The sequence below is a fragment of the Ailuropoda melanoleuca genome, chromosome 11 (genome assembly GCF_002007445.2).
Source record: "Ailuropoda melanoleuca isolate Jingjing chromosome 11, ASM200744v2, whole genome shotgun sequence".
In the NCBI taxonomy this organism is placed as follows: Eukaryota; Metazoa; Chordata; class Mammalia; order Carnivora; family Ursidae; genus Ailuropoda; species Ailuropoda melanoleuca.
In genome coordinates, this window is record NC_048228.1 from 46,445,777 (window position 1) to 46,469,455 (window position 23,679).

General features: G+C 36.2%; 1 protein-coding gene across 1 annotated transcript in view; it reads right to left on the reverse strand.

Moving 5' to 3' along the window:
• CFAP299 (cilia and flagella associated protein 299) overlaps nucleotides 1–23,679 on the reverse strand; it is a 566,830-nt gene that overhangs the window by 14,357 nt on the left and 528,794 nt on the right. The window contains exon 5 of the mRNA XM_002912479.3: nucleotides 2,590–2,719. Within this exon, the coding sequence (XP_002912525.1) occupies nucleotides 2,590–2,719 (130 nt within the window). The remainder of the gene's footprint in view (nucleotides 1–2,589; nucleotides 2,720–23,679) is intronic.

The following is a 23,679-nucleotide window of genomic DNA, read 5'->3' on the forward strand; positions in this document are numbered from 1 at the left end:
TTAAATAAATATAAGAATATAAATATTATCAGTTGTCTCACCCAATGATTCTTTTATAATTAATTCCTTTAATAATTCTTTCCTCTCATCGCTAATTAACTAAACCCTTATTCTTTCTCCAGAATCTAGAAATACCTTTCCTTCAGACTCATCATGAATCTTTTGAATTATAACAAAATTATAATCAAAACCTTCCTCACTGCCTAGGGACACCTGGGTGGCTCAGTTGGTTAAGCATCTGCCTTCGGCTCAGGTCATGATCTCAGGGACCTGGGATCGAGTTCTGCATTGGGCTCCCTGTTCAGTGGGGAGTCTGCTTCTCCCTCTTCCTCTGACCCTCCCCCTGCTCCTTCTCTCTCTCTCACTCACTGTCTCTCACTCAAATTAATAAAGCCTAAAAAAACCCACTTCCTCCTCCAAAGAAGAAAATGTTAATATTTCATGTATTGAAAATTAAATATTTGAAGTCTCATGATTAATTATTTAGGAAGTGAGTGGTTTCATTATTTAAATCATGTTCAAGTAATCATTTGTATTCAATAATGATTCCACAAAGACTATAAAAACTGTAATTCATGACGTACATTCTTGAAGTATGTATATGCCATTAGTTAAAATAGAGCCCTAAAGTAGTTTAAGTGTGGTATCATTCAAAACTTATTCAAAAATTTATTTCACACATCTTAATGAAGCCATTAATAATTTTATATCTTCAGTCCTCTAAGAGCAATGGTCTCTCTGAATGTAATTTATTAAGTTTCCTGTACTTTGCTTCAATTTTGACACACATTTGTGAGAAGAGGCACCACTAGAGAGAAGGTATGCTGATATTTATAAATTCATAATAATTATGGCCTCAATAATTTTCAGGTTTAGTCCTTCATTTTACGAACGAGAAACCCAATGCGTAGTGTTCTTTTTTTCTTAATTTTATTTATTTAAGTAATCTCTACAACCCCACGTGGGGCTTGAACTCATGATCCCAAGGTCAAGAGTTGTATGTTCCTCCTACTGAGCCAGCCAGGTGCCCCAAGAGTAGTGTTCTTTTGAAGGAGATAACATTGTGTCAGAAACTGCTAGTTGTCTACCCAAACCTCTTTTCTCCCTTTTCCAGAACTTCTGATTTCAGCTTGGTGTATGACCACCTGAATAAAGATTATATTTCCCAGCTTTCCATGTAGATAGATATGGCCATGTGACTAAGTTCTCACCATGGAATATAAGTGAACCTTTGTGTGGTAGCTTTTGGGAAACTTCCTTAAAAGGCATTGGGGCAGGGCTGTCCTTTGTACTGTCTGAACTCCCTCCAATGAATTCTGTTTTAAATGTGGTTGTTTTGGCCAGAGATCTGCTTTGGTCCAAGAGGATGAGGGCCATTTTGGCCTAGATGACTGTGGAGGTGCCATTCAAACTCTGGACTGACAACTGAGACTCATACATGGGAAAGAAAGAAACTTCTATTAAGTCACTGTGTTGGAGTTGTATCTGATTGCACACAACAATCCATTTCTTACCACAGAATTTCATTTATTTATTCTTTGAGCATGTAGTTTTGAGCAATTTTTATGAGCAAGAAATTGTACTAAGTGGATATGAATCAAAATCATTTAATTTTTTTTATTTTAAATTTCTAAAAAGTTTTGGAAAAGTTTTTAGAACCAGACTCCCATTTTCCTTTGGTCCATCTTTGTCTCTATCCCAGGCATATCATACAATTCCTCTTTCTTTCACTGAGAAGGAATACTTTCTTGACTTGGATTTTAGACTGATGCTGTCATATTAGTAACATGTTTTCCAAAAGTTAAAAAAATGCCTCAGCAACTCAAGCACATATGACTTTTATAACCTTCACCCCCAAAGATATAAGTAATGATTAAAAGTCATGATGCAAACACAGTCATTGAAAATATGTAAGATGTAAATATTTCTCCTTGAACAAATTCAAAATATCATGGGACCTGTCTTTAAAATATTTAAATAAAATATATTTTCTAAGTTAACACTTAGAAATACACTAAGGGTAATATTTTTTTCAGTGTTAGTCACATATAAAAAGGGATGTTAGAATTCTGGGAACATTTGTGAGGTGAGAATCTCCCTTCTGTAAATGATTCATCTTCCCATTTAGAGCAAAAACTACTGGACATCCCCAGGATCAGAGCACACAAATGCATTGCCCATTGGCTCCCTGATCTAATTTTGCTGGTAGGCTTGGAGAAGCATTCTCACTTGTGAGTTCTATTTAAATTTCCCCCAAACTCTTCCTTATTGATTTCTTTTTTTTATATAATAATTTTTATTATGTTATGTTAATCACCATACAGTACATCCTTAGTTTTTGATGTAATGTTCCATGATTCATTATTTGCGTATAACACCCAGTGCTCCATGCAATATGTGACCTCTTTTCTGATAATTGATTAAGTTTGGAGTTTTTTTCTTTAAGAATAATGCATGCCCTTTGTTTCAACACAGTCCTTTATTTCTAGATTTAAATACTGAAGAGTGTCAAATACTTAATAAATTTTTTAATAATGGAAGAAATGTAATAAAATTCAGAGAGATATATAAATGTAAAAGCAGTCTTACCTTTGGATCCACATTGAGAATTTTTCTGTCTCTTTTGTATTTGAAAAGCAAGCCTTCTGGATTATCAGCAATGACTTGATAATTGGGAGTTGAATTCCAAACAGCAATATGACTGTTCCAGTTGTAAAAGCTAGAAAAATAAATATTTATTAGGAATTAATATGTATGATACAATGAATTTACAAATATATTTCAGAAAATATTTGGGGCAGTTCAGTTTCAAGATAAATGAATTGGATCATAGTTTGTATAACCATGTAAGACACACAGGTGTGATTAAAATTCTTGCAAAAGAGATTAGACTGGGTTATTCTCAAATTATTTAAAGGAATATTTATGACTATTTTGCATAATTTTGTGGTTTGGACACTCTATGAACTAGGGCCTAATCCAGTATTATATTCCCCAGGAAGTCAAGAAGAAAATTGATGCACTTTGAAGGTATTTCTTCCAGCTCAGATTCTTCAGGGTCTTAAGAGTATTCAGGGTATTAAGAGATGGTTTGCTGGAAGGAAAGGGAGGCTAAGTCACCTCTTTTCATTCAAAATAAATTAATTCATTTCTTTCAGTCTTTATTTTTCAATAATATCTTTCTCGGGGAGTGAGGAAACTATGAGTATGAGAGGTTACCATAAGCCAGGCATGATGTGATGTATTCTAGCACTACACCCATATGAAGTTGCTCTCATTTCACTGACCAGGCAAATGGGCTAGGGGAGGTCAGGGGGATAAGGGCCTGCAACTAATATGTCATAGGACTAATATTGCAACCCAGATCTGTACATTTCAAAGCAAAAGTGTGTTCTTTCTACTGTTCAACATTGCCTGCATTTTATCTTTTTTTTTTTTCTTGGTTGATCTATGGAAACTTCCTATTTTTTCCACGTCTTGCTTTATATCTACTTGTCAAAAATGAATATAATACGGTAATATGAGTTGTAAGAATTCTCGATATATTTTCACATATGTTATTCTGATTAGCACATTTCTAATATTATGTTAGTATGTTCAAGTATTAGCATGTTTCTAATATGCCTAATATGATCCTTTTTCTAGGTTGTTTTGTTCTTTATTATCCCCCTTATTCATTTTTAAAGAGTAGATTTCATTGATTAAACTCACTCTGAATTATTGTTTTCTGAGGCATCAATTTTTGTGCTATTACCTGAAAATGTAGTGTTTACCCTCACATTTTTCAATACTTAGAAAAGCTTCACTACATAGATCATATATTTATACCATTGGGGGCATATTAATGAGAACTATTTTCTCTCTTTCCCTACTATTTGTTCTATGGCCAAGACATAGGAATATCTGCCCTTTCTGAGGCACAGAGTTAGGAAAAGTGGTTTTCTAACCATCTTTGTCTGTTGAGTCTGTCCTTCCCAAGAGAGTAGGAATGACTGTTTGATTGGTGAAGAGAGGAAAGAAGCTGAGCATTTCATGGCTTTCTAGGTCCTTATTTTATACTATTTTATAAGGCAAGGTTCCTTGGATGTGACAAGTCATTTTTCTCTTGCTTCTTTCAAAATTCTCTCTTTGACTTTTGACAATGTGATTATAATGTGTCTCGATATCCATTTTTTGGATTTATCTAATCAGTATTTTGGGTCTGGATGTCCATTTCTTTCCTCAGATTTGGAAAGTTTTCAGCCATTATTTCTTTGAATGAATTTTCTGCTCTTTTATCTCTCTCTTCTTCTGGGCATCCCATAATGAACATATATTGGTGTCTTGGTGGTCTCCCTAAGTCCCTTAAGCTTTCTTCATTCTTTTTTATTCTATTTTCTTTTTGCTCCTCTGACTTAATTATTCCCAATGATCTGCCCTTGAGTTCATTGATCCTTTCTTCTATTTAATCTTGTCTAATGTTGAAACCCTCTAGTGATTTTTTTTTAAGTTCAATTGTCATGTTCTTCAGCTCCATGGTTTCTGTTTTGTACTTTTTAATATTTTCTTTTTGTTGAACTTCTCACTTTGTTCATGCATTGGTTCTCTTGACCTCAGTGAGCATCTTTATGATAATCATTTTGAATTCTCTTTCAGGTAAATCATATTACTCCATTTCTTTAGGGTTGGTTGCTGGGGATTTATTTTAGTTCTTTTTGGAACACCTTTGCTTGATTCTTGATTTTCCTTCATTCTCTCCATTGATGCTTATATGTTAGATAACGCAGGCACCTCTCCAGATATTCATGGACTGGCCTTATACAGGAGAAGACCTCTACCAATCAGCCTGGCTACAACATCTAGAGGCCTCTTCCAACATTTCCTTCCCCAGAAAGAAACAGACAGCTGTAGGTTTTGTCTAATTGCCCTGTAATGAGTAGGGGGCAGGATATATGGTGTCTACCAGCCCAAGTCACTGTCTCCATTATCCCATTGGCAGATAGACTGTGCTGGTCCCATCAGAACTCAAAGACAGGCAAGATAGAAGCCAGTCCTCTGGGGAGCACCCTCAGAAAAGTTGGGGGTCTGGATACCAAACCAATTCCTTCCTTCCTTGGGAGATGAGAACTAGGAGTGTCAGGAGTGCTGTGTCAGGAGTAAGGATTCCAGCAAGAGGGTGTCCCAAACCTCTCTAGTGGGTTTGGTCAGGCTGGTTTTGCATCTGTCTGAGGTGCAGGAGCATTTCAATTAGTTTCTGGATTTCTTACAAAAGGAAATCTGAGAATTGTTGCTGACTCTGTATTTGCAAGGGGAAAGAGGGACCAGAGTTTCTTACTTTGCTCTCTTGCTGATGTCACTAATACAAATAGTCTTTATGTGTTATTCATTGATTAATTTTAAGAGGCAAAGTACTTGTCAATGAAGAATAGGTTAATGTATATCTCAAACTTAAGTCAGCTCCTTTTAAGCCACATATATCCAGATCTACACTCTAGATGTCATAGCTCATAACTCTTACTGAATTTTTATTGTCTATTAGTATCTTCGTTAGTTCATCTACACTACTGTTTTACCTCATCGAGGTCTTGAGTTCCTTGGCTCCCCCTTTTTATCCTAATTTACAACAACTAGTTTCTTTACTTCTTTACTTACCCATGATTCACAAGATACTTGCCAATAGTCACAACTTTATTGCTCAATTGACCCTATTTTTATTGAAAAATACCAGCTCAAAATTGATTCCCTACGGTCTTCTGACAACTCTTCCTGAAACAACTATACCACTGATGTAATTCTAAATTCCAAATCTCTAACCTCGGTTGGATTTCAAGCACTGCAGAGCAATTTTTTTTTACATCTCTAGTTATCTTCTCTGTCATTCATTATATTGTTCATGCCTTCTATTCCTCCACTTTCCTCCTTAGTCTCAGAAGATGACTTTACCTCTTACTTTATTAGGAAAATAAAGGATACTAAAAGGAAACATGATCAATATCCTGTTCCATCAGTAGCTAATGTGTTTATATTGACAATATCCCCTACCTCCTTCCCTTCAACTCAGAGGAATAGGTGCCCCTCTTCCTTTCCAAGAAAAAAAAATCATATCCATGTATGTTCTAAATTCCATCCCTTATTGTCTCTTTAGTAACTTCAAATAATCATCTAAAATTTTCCTGATATAGTCAAATTCATCTCACCATAAAATTTTCCCCAGGACTAACAAACTCATGTCAATAATCCTAACTAAAGAAAAGAACAGAAGAAAAGAAAAGGAAGGAAGGAAGGAAGAGAAAGAAAGAAAAAGGAAAGAAAGAAGAAAAGAAGTAGAAAGATGAGGAATAAGAAAGAGAAAGGGAAGAAGAGAAAAGAGATTTAAAAACTTCCCCAAACTCAGATTTTCTCTAGGCTGTCATATTTTTCTCCTAATACATTATAATTAAACCCATCTTCTCTATGCCAGTTTGCCCCATCCCCTGCTCCATCTCAGTAATCTCACCTGAGCTGATAATCCAGATCACCTGCTTAATTGTAGTTACTGGCATAAACCATAGACTCCTCAATCTCAACATATCAAAAAATAAATTTTTATTTCCCACCCTCCAAACCTATTTATACTTGCTGTATCTCTATATCAATAAGTGGCACTCAAGGGGTGCCTGGGTGGCTCAGTCGGTTAAGTGTCTGCCTTTGGCTCAGGTCATGATCCTATGGTCCTGAGATTGGGCCCCTGCATCAGGCTCCCTGCTCAGCGAGATATTTGCTTCTCCCTCTCCTTCTGCCTCTGCCTCTGCCTCTCCCCCTTCCCGTGCTCTCTCTCTCTCTCAATAAATAAATAAAATCTTAAAAAAAAATAAGTGGGACTCAATAAATATTGATTAAATAAATGATCTTTACCCATCTCTACTATTATTGTTTATAACCCAATTAAAAATATTTTCAGTTATTACAGAATTAAAACAAAGAAGATGCAAGAAAATTTATTTTAAAAGATAATTAAGAGAAATGATCAAAAGCACCAATCCAGGACTTAGGAAATCTCAACCCTAATGCAATGATTTCAATTTTCTCTTACCTGAAGTTCCAAAGTTGAACTATATATTTCAAAGCAATGCTAATATTTCATGATTATAAAAGCCTCTTTTGATTCCATGAATTCTTACACATTATTTTGATTTATGTCTCAGTCTTCACAATTTGAAAATACTTATAGAAAAATTTAAGCATACTGTATTTATAGATAGAATAACTTATGAGGTATTATGTACAATGATTTAAGATTTTGGAAAAAAAGAACAATTCTCCATTTACTCCCTATGATAAGCATCCTGGGAATTGGTTATTTTAGTGTACTTATACACAACTTATACAAATAAGTTGTAATGATAAAACGAAATCTGTGGAAAGTTTGTTCATTAAGTGATAAGGGGACCTCATGTATGCTTTTGGAAACAATTACCTGTATGTCATTTATTTTACATGATAATTGTTGATATCAGAGAAAATAATTCTGATGACATCACAGGGCAACAGAGCTTTGGACCACCAGGGGGAGTAAATTTCAAAGCCATTCTCCAGAATACCTTCTTTGGCTTAGTTTTGCTCACTACCTTCCTTCAAATGGAATGGAAGGGACATACTTATGGAAATTTTGAAAGCACAAAATGGACAATGTTATTAAAGATTTTAAAAATGCACATAAAAATACATTTAAAGGCGAGCTAAGGTCTTAGGGTGAATATAGAGTAAACATAATGACTGTGCAGTCACCAATATGTAAAGCACAGAGAAAAAATGAAATCATTATCACATAAACATGAAATTTGACATCACAGAGAACACATCACTGGAATTGAAGCTATTATCATCGAAGGGATTTTCCCCATGAATACAATCAACAATTTATAATATTTAAGGAGTTTTGTCCCAGTCTCTATATTAATAATGAAATCTTTTTAGGTTTTATCAGTTGGACCAGTAGGTTTTTATAGCACGTAAGACTTGTATATGGTTATAAAAGTAAAGCACATTCCCTTTGAGATAAAAAGAAAGAATTTACATTTATAAAATATAATTTGTTGGACAGAGAAATAGTCATATTTAAAGGAAATCTGTAAAAACAAATAAAATTAAAATCCTACAAAACTAGTTTCGTTAAATCAAAAGATTTTATTGAAAAATGAGAAAATTAGGAGATTTCATATCAGTCATAGGGACACATAGGTTTATACATTATTGTCTTCTTTTATGTCTCTGTGTAGACAGCCCATAAGTAAGATGAACTTATAATTTTTCTGTCCAAACTAGGATCCTCTTGGAAAAGATAGGGGTTGCTACTAATAATTATACTAAGACAACAAGAGTAAGCTCACATGATGCTAGACAAACCAAGATGTGTGGTCTACACACCTACAAATCTAAAAATTAAAACACCGATGTTTTAGAGTTGATTTATCCAGTGTTTATATAAGATGTTTCCAAAGTTTTGCCATAGATTTGCCAAAGATATGATAAAGATGTTTAAACAATGCTAAAGCATGTTTTCTTATGGTTGATCTTTTTTTAAAATTTTATTGATGTGGAAAAATTTTACAGAATTTCAGTTGTGGTATAGAGACATGAAATTTAATCTAGAATAATAAATATTCTTGCTCTTTTAATTTTTCAAATAATATCAAAGTAGCATAACATTCTATAATGACTAATTTTCTGGAATATCATATTCCATGTAAAAATATGTGTTTGATCAATGCTTTTGGTTGGTAAGAATATGGGATCTAAAGTTTAGTGTTTCCATAAGTTAGTTAAGTTGGTTCCTGTTCATGGCTATATATTGTATCTCTTAATTCAATCAGCTATTTAATAAATGCTTATGCCAGTTGGAAAACTATAGATGACTGCTGAACAACGCACTGTAACTATTAAAATAATTGAGAACATTAAAAACCCTGGAGACAGATAGGGTGGTCACTGAGTTCAATTCAACACTATTTTGAGGATCTACTTTGTGCCAGGAATAGTCCAGAATGTTTAACAATAAAACACACACACACACGCATCCCAGAAAAACAGTTCTTACCTTCAAGGAACTCATAGTCTATCAGGCATCAGAAATGTGAACAAAAGATTATAGTACAGTATGAAAAATGATATAGTAGAAATTTATGTAAGGTGTTTTGGGGCTGTAGGGGTAAAAAATGAATATATGAATATATATCGTAGAGTGAGAACCTCAAGGTCAAGCAAGAATGCCACTAGCTGCCACTATAGCAATTGGGCTATGTGGCCATTTGTGGTAAAGAGACTGAGGAAGCAGCACTTTCTCAAAGCAGAATCTTGAAGAGATGGTGCAGGGATCGGGTGGGGGTCACAGAGAGCCCTCCCTTAATCTCATTCTTTTTCTGATATTATTGAAACAACTACTGTGAATGTTGTTTTGCACTGATATAGTGCTTTATCAATTACAAAGAGCTTTCACCATTATACTCTTTTTTTTACATCCCAAACCAGTCATGTGAGATAGACAGGGTATGTATGTATGTATGTATTATTATTATTAAATTATCACTTTATAGAAAAGAAAATTAAAGCTACAGAATATTCTAGATATTATGTAGCAAAATCAGCATCTAATCTTTTAAGATGATTATTTCATTGCTTGTCTGCTGACTATTACTCTATCAGGTTTTTCAGGTTAGGCAATGGTCTTATATTCCATGCAAGTACTAAAGATTCTCCCCTGGGAGCAAAACATAAGGAGGAATCAAGGAATAAACTCCAAATAGGGGACTTTTCAAGCCAAATTGTCCTTTATGGTAAAAAAATAGCTACAAAGAAGGAGTTGTTTCATCTCAGGGAGTGTACAGAGGGACTCCTCTAAAAAATTGGGCCTAATTTACCACATGTATTAGAGCAGGATTAGAAACCTCCAAGTTTTGCTTGCATTTACAAGGCTGGATATATGTGGGGTGGGTCTGTTAAAATTCGATATAGGTTCCCTGGCCAAACTAGGGTGATAATTGAAATAAAGCCTTTCTGTGCAGTCTGTTGATGTTTGAGAGCCCCCTCTTGGCATGTTATACATATTGTAATGAGTGGATCTTGTAGGAACAATTGCTTGCAAGTGTCAGGGTTATCACCTGAGTGAGACATATTGTGCTTTGGAATGAACAGACCAGAAATCTGGTCCAGGACCTCTCTAAAAACATGGCATTATTCATGGAAATTTTGTCAATTGTCCAGATTAAAGAGGCACCACCTGCTGTCCCTCTGCCTAGCCAACTGGGCCATCTAAGAGGTTCTAATACGTTTTGGAGGTTTCTGGCTTCAAAGTAGTCCTTTGTCCAGTTTTTCCTGCAGGTCAAGAGGGAACTATGTTGTCTAGATGTTACATGACTTAGCGCAAGGAAAGGAGCTGGGAAAAGTGCCTGAGAAATCACATTAATTAATTCACTTATTAATCCATTCATTAATTAATTTCTTAAAATAACATTAATGGAGAGGATATACTATGCATCAAGCACAGTTTTTCATGTTTAGGATAGTATGAGGAATAACATACAGTCCCCGTCTTATGAGTTCACTATCTAATAGGAGAAAACTTATCCAAACAATACAAATATACTTGAAATTTGATGGGAAGACAGAGGAGAAGAAACCTTACTCAGACTGAGGAAAGAGAAGGAGAATTTAAAAGTAGCTCTCCAGGGGAAGTAACCTGAGACCTGAATCTTAAATGAGTAATAGGATTTAGTCAGGTAGAGGGATGGTGTCAGGGATAGAAGCATGACCTCTAACTAGATAAGACAGCATGGGGAATCATGCTGTTGAAAACTGGAATGGAGAATGCTGGGGGTAGATTGGCTAGCAATTCAGTATCAATAGAACAAAAAGTTCAGTTAGGTGGGTGAGACTGAAGATATACCCAGAGAACAGATCACAGAAAGCCTTATTTATAATACCAAACAATACTATCTTCATCCTGTAGGCAATGGGACTACATGAGAGTTGTAGATAGAAAAGTGGCAGGACAAGATATGCAGTTTGGATAGATTTTTCAGGCAGTAAATGAAGAATGGATTTAAGTAGATGGCAGTAAACAGTGCTAGAATCCATGTGACCAGGTTAAAGTCTGTTTCATTAACCCAGGCTAGAATTGAAAAAGTATTATAGGTTATGGGGTTGCAGGGGAAAAAAAAAAATATATATATATATATATATACATATTCATATATATATGTATCAGATAGCAATTCTAGAAGTCATTTGTGAGAAGCATTAGAGATGACTCTTAGGTTCCTAGCTTAATTGGATGGATAGTGATATTATCAGCATTTAGGAATATTAGAATGAAATACTTTTTCTGCATGCCTCCATGAAGAAGAGGAATTTGCTTAAATATACCTGGCCTTTTGCTCTACTGATTTGGTGCGAATAAGAATAGTGGACTTGAGTAGACCCTATGTGACCTTACGTATGTTCTAAATGTTTATAATTATTATATTCTCTTGTTGGATTGACCCCTTTATCATTATATAATGATTTCTTTTTGCTTCTTATTATAATCTATAGTTTGAATTCTGTTTTGTCTGATGTAAGTATAACTACCTCTGCTTTCTTTTGATTTCCACTTGCATGGAATATCTTTTTTTTCCCCTTCACCATCAATCTGTGTGTGTCCTTAAAGCTGAAGTGAATCGTTTCTAGGCAACATATATAGTTGAGTCTTATTTTTTTTTAATTTTTGAAAATTTTTTATTCATTCAGTCACTCTACATCTTTCAACTGGAGAATTTAATCCATTTACATTTAATTATTGATAGGCCTGGACTTACTTTTGCCATTTTGTTTTCTGGCTATTTGTAATTCCTCTGTTCCTTTCTTATTTTCTTACTCTCTTCCTTTGTCATTTGATGATTTCCTGTAGTGGTATGTTTAAATTTCTTTCTCTTTATATTCTGTATATTTTTATAGGTTTTTGTTTTGTAGTTACCATGAAGCTTACATAAAACATCTTTTATTTGTAGCAGTTTATTTTAAGTTGATAACAACTTCAAATGCACAGAAAAGTCTACATTTACACACTCTCCTCCATCCCATTTTTGGTTTTGATGTCACAATTTACATTGGATATACATAAATGAAGAACCCAAGAAGGAGACAGAGAATTGCATACAAATGGAGGAGTTAGGCTAGGACAGCACCGCAAGAACCAAGGGGAATAGAAGGTATGAAAAAATAATGGGGAAATCGTCATTGTCACATACAAGCAAGGAATGAGAAAATGAAGACCAAAACGTGGTGGTTATTATTGGTAACTTTCCTCTTATGGGTTAGTATGTATTTATCTTAGGCTAAGAAGATTATGCAGATAAGTAATCTTCACTGTTTCTATTGAATTATAAGGTTAAAATTCTGTTCATTAAAAATAACAGTCTTTGACTTACTTACTCTCTATGCTGGAAGGTCTTGGCAACCCAGATTTTGTGAATATGAATATATTTGGAGCTATTGCATCAGCAACCTCCACATTCATTTTTACATTATGAATATTAAGATGCTTTTTCAGCTTACTGATCTTTCTATGAATTGTCAACAAAATCTGTGTTGTAATTACCATATTTTCTTTCACATCTGTAGATAAACTTTTAGAATTATAATTTTTAACTCATGACTGTTTGACAAGTAAAGATTTTCATTAAAAGACAGGTTAGCAACTGGAAGGGCGAATCTTGGTTCCTAGAGATCAGGTAGAGAAGTCAGGAAGAAAACACTGGGTGTAAGTACCTTGTGAGGGATACTGACCATTCCCTCCAGGCTCAGGTTGTGTAGGTGTGCTTTGAGACGAAACAGCTCTGAGTTTGTGCAAGCTAAAAGAGATGTGCAATAGAGTCATATTATAAATGAGTATTGTGAAATAAGGTTTGGCAGTGTGGAGCTGTGATGGAGCAGCATGAAGCTGGAGGTAAGAATATGGAATTATATTAGCCTTAGGTCATTAAAATGCCCTTTTTAAGCGGACAGGAGTTTTACTAGGCAGATGCATTATCAAGTTTTGATGGTAGTGCTTGTCTGGGATCATGGGTACTACAAGGAAGATGATTTTGAGAACTTGAAGTTCTTGTGTTTAAATCACAAACCCTCTAGAAAGGGAAGGCACTTGAGCTGGTAGGTGCTTGGGTTTCAACATGGATAACTTGTTATATCAGAAAGGAGGCTCCTTAGTTATTGCAAATGGTTTTGTGAGTTTGTGTCCCTCAAAGGATAGCAACTAAAACTTAACTCTTAAGAATAGGTAGACAGGGCTGGCAGAATTAAATATATCTACTATGATCTCTACCCTTTGCTGTTGTATCTGCAAATATGTTACATTCTGTGGTAAAAGAGACTTTGCAGATATAACCAAGTTTATGAATTGCTTGTCCTTACGATAGGAGAAAATCCTGGATTATCCTGGTGGGTAGTGTAACCACAAAAGCCCTTAAAAACAGAAGAGGAAGGCAGAAGAAGTCAGAATAATTCAAGGCATGAGAAAGATTTGAGGCACTGTTGCTGCCTTTAAGCTGAAGGGACTTCAGTCCTATAACTAGAAGGAACTAAATTCTGCCAGCAATCGAAATGGACTTGGGAGAGGCCTCTTCCCCGGAATATCTAGAAAGGAATCTAGGTCTGCTGACAAATTAATCTCAGCCTTGTGAGACCCTGACCTGAGAATCCAGCCATACCATGCTAGACTTTTGACCTATGAACTATGACATAATAAATTAGTGTTATTTTAAGCTGCTAAATTTGTGGTAATTTGTACTCAGCAATAGTAAGCTCATATATTAGACATTGTGGAGGTTTTGGAATTACCTTAAGGGAGTTGAGTTGAAGAAGAAATAAACATTTTATGACAGTCAGAGTACTGGGATGAACCACAGGGTCAAAATTTATTTTGAATGTTAAAAGGAATGTAACCTCATTTTGTACTCAAGATTGGGGAAGCAGGAATATAAGTTATAATTAGATGTGATCACAGAGAAATAACAAAAATAATACTGAAACAACACAGACTAAAGCATTGAGAATCCACATAATAGAGAAACAACCTGAGGCAGAAAGAGAAGCTAAACATTTCACAGCCTTTGACTTTTTTCTCTGTACAACTTGATATTTCTGTATATGATGTGGAAAGCTATCTTTAAAAAAATGTCTGTCCGCCTCAAGTGTACAGAGCAAAGGCAAGGAAAGATGTGCTGGTTATTCTGGGCCAGAGTTAAAATGGGAGCAGCTATTTGTTGGGGTCCATCATGGTGATGGTAGGAAAAATCAGAGGGAAAACATTAAGCAGAAAGAATTAGAGCTGCTCATCTGGGTATCCTTCCTCAGCTGATGCATCTCTGTCTGAAGGCCTTCTTCATTCAAATAATAAGGTGTTTTATATTTATAAGGGGGATCATTAACTTACACTTGTTCCATGAACTCTTATACCAGAACTCTTTGCACTACACTCCAATGCTACATAGTCTTTTCATTCACAACTGATTCTGCTTCTCCTTCCTTTGCCAGTTTTTAGTAGCCAAACAGAAGAAGCAATGTCTTATCATGGTTATGAGTCATGATTTAATGAGTATGACTCATCAGTAAGTGATACTATTATCCACCTAATTACCTAGGCTAGGAATGTGGGTCATCTAGGGCTTTTCCCTCTCCCTCACTGTGCATCCTGTCTCTCATCAAGTCTTACAGATGCTACTCCTTAATCTTCCAGTTTTATCTGCTTCTTTCCAAATGCTGCATCATACACCAATTCTTACCTGAATTAATACAATAGTTTCACAACCAGTGCCCCTTCTTTTGTCTTCATCCCCTCTCATCCATCATCCCCTCGCAATTACAATTATCTTTTAAAATATCACATCAGATATGACATCCCTGTTTAAAATACTTTTCTAACACCAATGGCTTTCTAAACACACTCTGTAGCTTAACACAAAAACTCTCCATAACCTAGAAGCTGCCCCTCTGGCCACCCCATGCACTCCCAACCCCAGATTTCTCTTGAGCTTTCCTCACTATGTATGTGTCTCTCTTTTTTTAAAAGATTTATTTTTTTTCAGAGAGAAAGAGAGAGAGAGAGCATGAGCAGGGTGAGAGAGAGAGAGAGAATCTCCAGCAGACTTCGCACTGATCATAGAGCCCAACGTGGGGCTCGATCTCACGACTCTGAGATCATGACCTGAGCCAAAACTAAGAGCTGGATGCTTAACTAACTGAGCCACCCAGGCACATTACGTGCATTTCTTTAGACATGTCATTCCAGGCCCTGCCAGGACTTCTCTATCTGCAGACATGCTGTTTTCTTTGCCTGAACTGCTCTCTCCACATTTTTTTTCTATCTAAGTCCTACTCAATCTTCAAATCTTGTATCACACAATACCTCCATGGGAACCTACAACCCTCCGCTTGCCTAATTTATATTCCAGTCTCTGGGATGAAAACTCTACTGTAGAAACTGGAGCTCTGCCCTGTAATAATTGATTTACCATTCTTCTCAACCAAGTTAAGGACAGGAAGCAGGCTTTATCTGATTATTCCTAGACCAGCACCACCTGGCACTTGGTTAGTTCTAACAAATGTTTGGGTTATTCCTCTGCTACCATGAGACTGCCATGAGGGGTGTGACTGGAACTTCATCTTCAGAATCTGCTTCTCTTTTGCTCTTGTGTCTGCTTTCACTTTCTTTCTCCTCTAGTCTTCTGCCCTGCTAAAAGCTTGGGGTGAGGACATTATCAGACACTTGTACATTAGCACAAAATAATCAGTCTTTCCTTCCATTTGCCAATGCCATGTATCTCTAATGGTGGGGTATATGACCTATCACTTTAAGAGCAGGTATTTTTGAGTAGATGCTGAGGTAGTTTCCTGATGGTCTTCAACCATATCATATACTCAGCAACCTCTTTTGTTTGTACAAAGTCTCTGGTCAGTATGACAGATGCATCAAACATTCCATTGGAAGTTGAATAGCAGAGATCATTATAGTTGGGTAAAACTATAGTTAGGTAAAACACACTGAAATTAAAAATATATTGTTTGACCCTTAAGAAGCTAGTAAGATATGCCTTTGACACATATCTGGACTTGATAAAAAACATAAACAGGTAAATCAGCAATATTTTGTTCAGGAAAGACAGTGCTTCCACTGTTAAGGTTAAGAGAGAATAATATGTGCTATAAATAACCTTACATTATAAAATTCTCTTATGAAATAATTAAAACAATTTCAATGGTCCTAACTCAAACATTGGGAGAGGGCAAAAATAGATCATAGAAAATAAAATAGCCAACAGATAATTGAAATGAGCACAGGATTTTCTAATCATGAAAGAATTTTGAGTAAGATAACATGTTTTTGTCTTTCAAAATAAGGAATAATTAAAAAGACTATAATACCCTCTACCAACTAGGGTACCATGATACAAGTACGCTCCCTGATAACTTGTGGGCATGCAAATTATTCATTTTTGGAAAGCAATTTGGCAATGTGCATAACAAGCCTGGTAAGTATTCATGTTACTTGACTGTGCAATTCCACTTCCAATAATCACAGACAAAGATATATACACATAAAGACCGTTCACAGGATTATTTACAATAGTGATGGTTTGAAATTCACCAAACTCCCATTCTAGGCAACCAGAAGGCAAAATTCAAATTTAAATTGGGTCTGCAGCGCGCAGTAGAAGTGTCGAGTAAGTATCGATAAAAGGCTGAGGAGGAGGTAGAGCCTGGGGAGAATAGTGGTTTTTAAACCTTGGGCATTGCAGTCCCTTCTTGAATTGCAAAATCAATTGCAGAATGAAAATAGGGAATAGTGTAGAACAGAACAGAAATAGCAGAGTGCACTTCACTGGATAAAGGTGAACAAAAGTTTCACAAAATACCTATTCAGTGTATTTATTTAGAGACTCAGTTCATCCCTTGTTCCCCTTTTTAAAAATGTATTGTGGAACCTATTTCAAACATAGCTAAAAGTGGAGAGACTAGAATAATGAATCTCCATGGGCCCATTTGCAGAATAAATAATTATTCAGAAAGGGCCCGTTGGTGCCATCTCTTCCCTCCCACAAACTCACCCCCATCAACTAGATTATTTTCAGTCAAATCTTGGACATCACAGCATTTCATCCAAAAAAACCTTCAGTGTGCATTCTGTGATATTGTGATATAAAAAGAAATGTATATCTGGTTTTCATCCTGTTCCTGGCACAGAGCTCCTAAAACCCTTGTAATTTCCTGAGTGACAGGGTGAGAGGTGCATCTGTTGTTCTTCACAAAGTGCTCCTTCCAACCACACCTGAGTTTATGCTAATAATGTGACTCCCCTTGGGGCCCTAGACAGCTTCAAGGTGGGGGCTGGTTGCCAGAGGAACCAACCATGTGATTAGTGGGTTAGAATTTTCAGCCTGATCCTTCCCCCCACCCCTGGAGAGGGGAGAGGGTCTAGAGGGCTAAAGATGGAGTTAATCACCAGTCATTCATACACATGTAATGAAACCTCCATAAAAACCCAAACCAAGAGGGTTTGGAGAGCTTCTGGGTTGATGAACACATCTACATTCCAGGAAGATGGATGTACCCCAAACTTCAGGGGGACAGGACCTCCCGTACTTAGGGCCTTTCCAGACATTGACCTATGAACCTCTTTCTCTGACTGTTCATCTGTATCTTTTATAATATTTTTTAATAAAAACTTTATAAACATAAGTAAATATTTCCTTGGGTTTTTTTTTCTTTCTTTCAAGATTTTATTTAAACTCTAGTTAGTTCACATATAGTGCAGTATTAGTTTCAGGGGTAGAATTTGTTGTAGCAAATCATTAAACCTGAGGATGGTGGTGGTGTGGGAACTCTTGACTTTGTAGCCATTAGACAGAAGTATGGGTATCTGGGGGGATCTGTTATTTGCAACTGCCATCTGAAATAAGGGCAGGTTTGTGGGACTGAGTCCTTGAATCTGTGGAGTCTGGCACTAACTCTGGTAGTTAGCGTGAGAGTTTAATACAAGTCTGACATAAGCCACCTACAATGGTGACACTAACTACTTGGAGTCAGAAGTGTTGTAAGCAGAGTAACAGATTTTCCTTTAATCTTTAAAAGATAGCTCTAAAAATTATAAATACATTTAAAAATAAAAAATATAACTACATTTTATTATCATACCTTAAAACTGTAATAATTCTGCAGTATCACCAAGTACCCAGTTAGCATTCAAAGTTCACCAACTGTCCCATTTATTTCTTTTGAAGGTATGGTTTCCGCAACTCAGAATCTAAGTAAGATTCATATTCCATATTTAGTAGGAGTCCTGAGACTTCAAACAAGGGAGGACAAAGAGCCCTAGTGGGCACTGAGATGATTTTGAACCAATGTTCGGTAATTGACAATTGGTTAATGAAAGAACAGCATAAAAACGAGATACTGGCAGCTCTTATAATTGATATTCTTGCAGAATTCTCAGAGAGAAGATCAAGTGCTTCGAATATAATAAGATTCAGTGTGGTAAGCACACAGTAAGAGAGCAAATGCATTCATAAACACACCTACATGTGCAATTGACTACTTGCCAGTCGCTGTCACTTTTAAGGAAACTTCTCCCTCCTTAGAGTAACATCACAGTGGAAAGGGGCAAATATGTCCCTGAATCTTGGTTTCCTGGCACTTAGAGCAGCATATATTCTGTATATGCTGTTTTCCGTATATACTGAGAGACTGTAATTAAAGGCAAAGTAAAAGGGTGTAATGGAAGGGACAGTGGTCGGTGTGGTGACAGGGTCACAACTTGGGATTCAGTTGGATTCAACTCTAACTCCACAAACTGAGGGAGGGGAGGGAGGCCTGAGGGTGTCAGGAAGTCCCCATCCCTACCTGGCTAGGGGCAGACTGTTTTTTAGCAGAAGTCCTTTGGGGGTGGGGGATGGGATAACTGGGTGATGGATATTGGGGAGGGCATGTGATAGAATGAGCACTGGGTGTTATATGCAACTGATGAACCACTGAACTCCATCCCTGAAACTAATAATACACTATATGTTATTAATTGAATTTAAATAAAATCTTAAAAACTTAAAAAAAAAGAAGTCCTTTGAAGGTAAAACCCACAGCAACCATGAAGGAAGCTCTCCCTGAGCTAGTGATTTTTTTCTGTCAGAGCAAGTTATTTAAGGAAAATGCAACTATTTCGCAGCTCTTGTCTTTGTTAGCAAGTAGCAGGCATGCAGCTGACGGCACAGCATACATGTGACCTACAGGCACTGACCTGATGAACACACAGTTCTGCCAAATAGCCAAGCTCCTATCGCTTTAATATATATTTGTGGGTACATGTCTATGCTACACATATGTATATATGTATACTTATATGCCTAGGATATTGATATTTATATTTATAATATTTGAAATATTCTTACAAAATTTTTATCTTCATAACATTTTGACATTTATAATACTTTAAAATTTTGAGTTGGGAACTTAGGAGGGATTTCAATTTTCTCTCTTATGCTTCATACACCTCTACAGTTTAAATATTTTCCACAAGAGTAGGCACTGCTTTTAAATCCAAAAAGAGCAGATGTGTTTCTTTTTAAATTAAGGAAATAGAAAATCCTTTGTTATAAGATATATATTGAATAGATAAATAAAATGCTTGGTTTTCTTTTGTCTCTAAGTACCTGTCTGTGATATGCTTTGTAAGTTACATGAAAAATCTTGGAGTATAAATTGGGGTTGATTTTGAGAAACAGGGTATCCTTGAGGTTTTTATCTAGGACAGTAAGAACAGACATGAAATCCATCTATAAATAGTAAAGCTATTGTTGTATGTTCAAGAACAATATTTATAATTATCCCCCAAGTTTTTAGTCATGAAAGCATAAAAAAAAAAAGAATTGTACCTGTTTCCTTACCTTTTTATATTTTAATCTGCAAATAAAACTGTAAGCATTTCTGCCAACTGTATTTCTCAGAAATATGTGCTTTTCTCATATATACAAAATAATAACAGTCATTCTTCAAAAATAGTAAGGAAAGCTGGTACTTATGAAAAAAGAATATATCACTGCTAATGTTGAAAAAAAATGCCGTCCTTGGAAAATTTCATCTTCTCCCGTTGTTTTAGTCACTATTTATATTTTAAAAGTTCCATATCTATTTCTCTGCCCAGTCATCTCAGAGATTCAGACATATATATCTATCTACTGTGTTCTAGATATTCCACGGAAATTTTAAAAGCAACTCGCCCAGAACTGAGTCCTGGGTCTTCTCCCTGAACTACCCACACCCTGAATTTTCTATTTTACATTTGTTGATTCCTGTTTATTAAGACACCATGATTTAGACTTGGAATTATGCTCAACTCTTCCCTCTCCATATGACCCATTTCCATTCAGTGCTCTGGAAGCATTTCTCACAGCGGGTGGGCTCCTTACTGAGTCTCCCTCCACCACTGCCCTAATCCAGGTCCTGAGCAGCGGCTTGTTTGTCTCCTTGCCTCCTGTCTTACATCTATTCAATCCATCTTCCTCACAGTCTCCGGGGCTGTTTCTTACACAGGGATTTAACCATGTTACTCCCTGATGCAAATCCCTTTCAATGACTCATTATCACTTATAGCATAAATTCCAACCTTTTTAATTTGGTTTGCATCATCCTTCATGTCTTATTGCTTGAGTTTGAGGTTTATGCTGTAGCAACCCTGAACTCTACTAGTTTCCTTTTCATAGATCATGCTGTTTTATGCCCTTGTCCATGCTGTCCCCTTGGCCTACATGCTATTTCCCCATCTTCCATGCCTGGAAATGCCTACGCATTCCTTATGAATGAGCTCTGTCAACACCTCTTCTAGCAAGTCTTGCCTTTCCCCCTCGCACTCATTCCTTCTACAGTCTCCTTTATACTTGGATATACTCTGGGTATATCTATATCATTGTATTTCCAAATTGTTTTATAACTACCTCTCTATGTTGACTAGACAATGGGTTCCTTGAAGGAAGGAATTGAGACTTATTTATCTTTTATCAAATCACTTAATACTCTGCACAACACGTAGTAGGTCACAAATAGGAATTTAGAAAATAAAGGAATAAATCACATTGTGGGAAGATATACTGACTTCCTGGGATTAAGGATATGAATTTGGGTTTGGTGCTTGGCTTTGTCAATTAACATGGGGGAAACTGTCACAAAAATTTAGACTAGAGGGAGGTAAATACACCTAGAGCAAATAAGAAAATGGTTGTTAATTCATGGGGAACAGAATAAAGGTTAAGAGAAGGTTAATAGAAGGCATTTGTGTTTTTCATAAGGATTTGGTTTAGTAACCCTTAATAAGAAAATAATATTTTATTGGTAAATTGGATTTAATTTCAGTTGCATTTAAAAAATCAACCACAAGCCAAAATAGAAGTTTTGACCCTTATTTAACCACATCTCAACCCTTCTTTTCCTGAATCCCCCTAGATCCCCCCAAAGTAGTAGAAAATGAGGTCAGAGATCACCCCTTCCTGCTGCAAAAAGAAGTCATGGACATTCAGGGGACTTCTGGACATTATTAGTAAGGAACAAAAAGAAACTAGAGGTTGAGGCATGACTATTTTGTAGTAGAAGTTCACATGTCAAAGAGACAGGCTGGATCAGAGATATCACAAGGAAAGGAGCTAAAAGGAAGATGCATTATGGGAAGAGAAAGTAGGAGAGGGGGTTAGAATTTGAGGATAAGAGAGGATCCATGCGGCATACCCTTTCGAGACATAAGCACATGGTGTGAAGACTTGAGTCTTGGCCCCTTCTGTGGTACAAGTAATCAGGTTAGGTGCTGACACTACAGCCTGGCTTGAACCCTGCATGACCCCATTCCCAATGCTTTGTTTAGCTTTACTTCAATTTGCTATGGCCAGGAAATGCTTCCATCTCCAACAGGATCCAACATGTATTCAACGGAGGGAAGACAGGTGAGTCACATGTAGACTGAAGAGCTAGTAGTCTAGCTCCATATTAGTCTATGGATATTTAACAATCCTCATTATGAACTATTTGTCAGGAAGGATTTCTGACCAGGATTATTTGTCTTGACCATAAATATGAAAGAACACATAAAAGAGTAGAAGTAACTTTAATGCAAGATCCTAGGGTGGGGGTAGGGATGGGAAAACACATCATACAAGAGTAGTATTTTGAGGATAACAGGTACAGCACAGGAAATAAAATCAATGGAATTGTAGTAGTGCTGTATAGTGACAGATGGTACACTTGTGGTGAGCACAGCATAACATATAGACTTGTGTATTCACTATATTATACACCCAACATTGCATGACAGCTATACTTCAATTAAAACAAACAAACAACAATGCCTGTGAAATTAGAAGGCAGCAAGATCACTTTGGATTCTAACTAGCAAATTTATAGTTATATTTTTACTCATTTCCAAATAGATTAATGGACTATGATGCAAAATGTGTAATATATAAATGATGTATAATAAAAAAAGAGTAGTGTTTTTCATAAAGGAGGTCCTACAAGTCCAAATTTTTATTAAGAATTTTTAAAAACAGGTCATATTATTCTCTAAGACAGTAATTATGTTTGTGGCCCATACTGTGGACCATGGAGGGGTATTCCACGAGGCCCATAGTTACAGGGGGGACATCAAAACCCTGACCATGCAAATGATCTGGGTAGGCACCCAACTTTTGGCCCCTGAGGTACATGAGTTCATGTAAGAAAATTACAGCCACCTTTAATTCTATCTGGATGGTGATTTTTGTAATAATAGAATCTGACATTGGCCTGGAATTAATAGAAATTAATAAATTTTCCTCAAATGAACTCAGTGTCTTGAGTCTATGTGAACCAGATAAATTTGGACTGAAACAATAGAAAATGATGTCCACCTAGTAATGATATAATTCAAACATATTGAGTTTGGGAGTCATGGGACTCAGAAGAAAAACAGTTTCTTATGTAGCTTGGAAAATGAAAAAAATGCTTAACTTTAAGCAATGGATAATTCAGCTTTACCTGAGGATCTCATACTGAGGGTGGAAAATGGAAAACACTGCAATAGCCTGAAACTGTAATAGAAAATTCTACCCATTTGAATTATAATATGCTGAGAACTGCAGATGACTCCATTTCTGCCTTAGACATGATTGTGACCAGCGGCTAAATTCTTGAGCTTCACGTACCACATTTGTCCAATAAGCTGAATTAGAGAGTTGCATGGTAATTCAACATGGTTATTAAAACATATAGAGGCTAAAATACTGATATAATATATTGGATTATAACCTGAATTGTGGAATCTAGAAACCATCTAACTAGGAAAAGTCTGTTTGGTAATTTGTGCAACTTGTAGTATGCGTTAGGAACCAGTATTTAGAACTAAATGTGCATTTACTGGCATAGTAAGAAGAAAATAAATTCAGGTCCTGCGGGTTTTGGATTTAGTGCCAAACTGTGCAATCTATAGACAGTCCCTGGCTTTTGCCCATTCACCTTATAACTAACAGTTACGCAATCTGTTCGGTGGGGCTTTTCCTTTACCATGCCGATTCAAAGAGGGGCTGCTACTGCTGCCAGACACCTCAACTACCATCACAGTCTACAGGTCTTTCACTGGCATGTTCCTTACTTAGAGATGGACCCTGTAAATAAACCTGA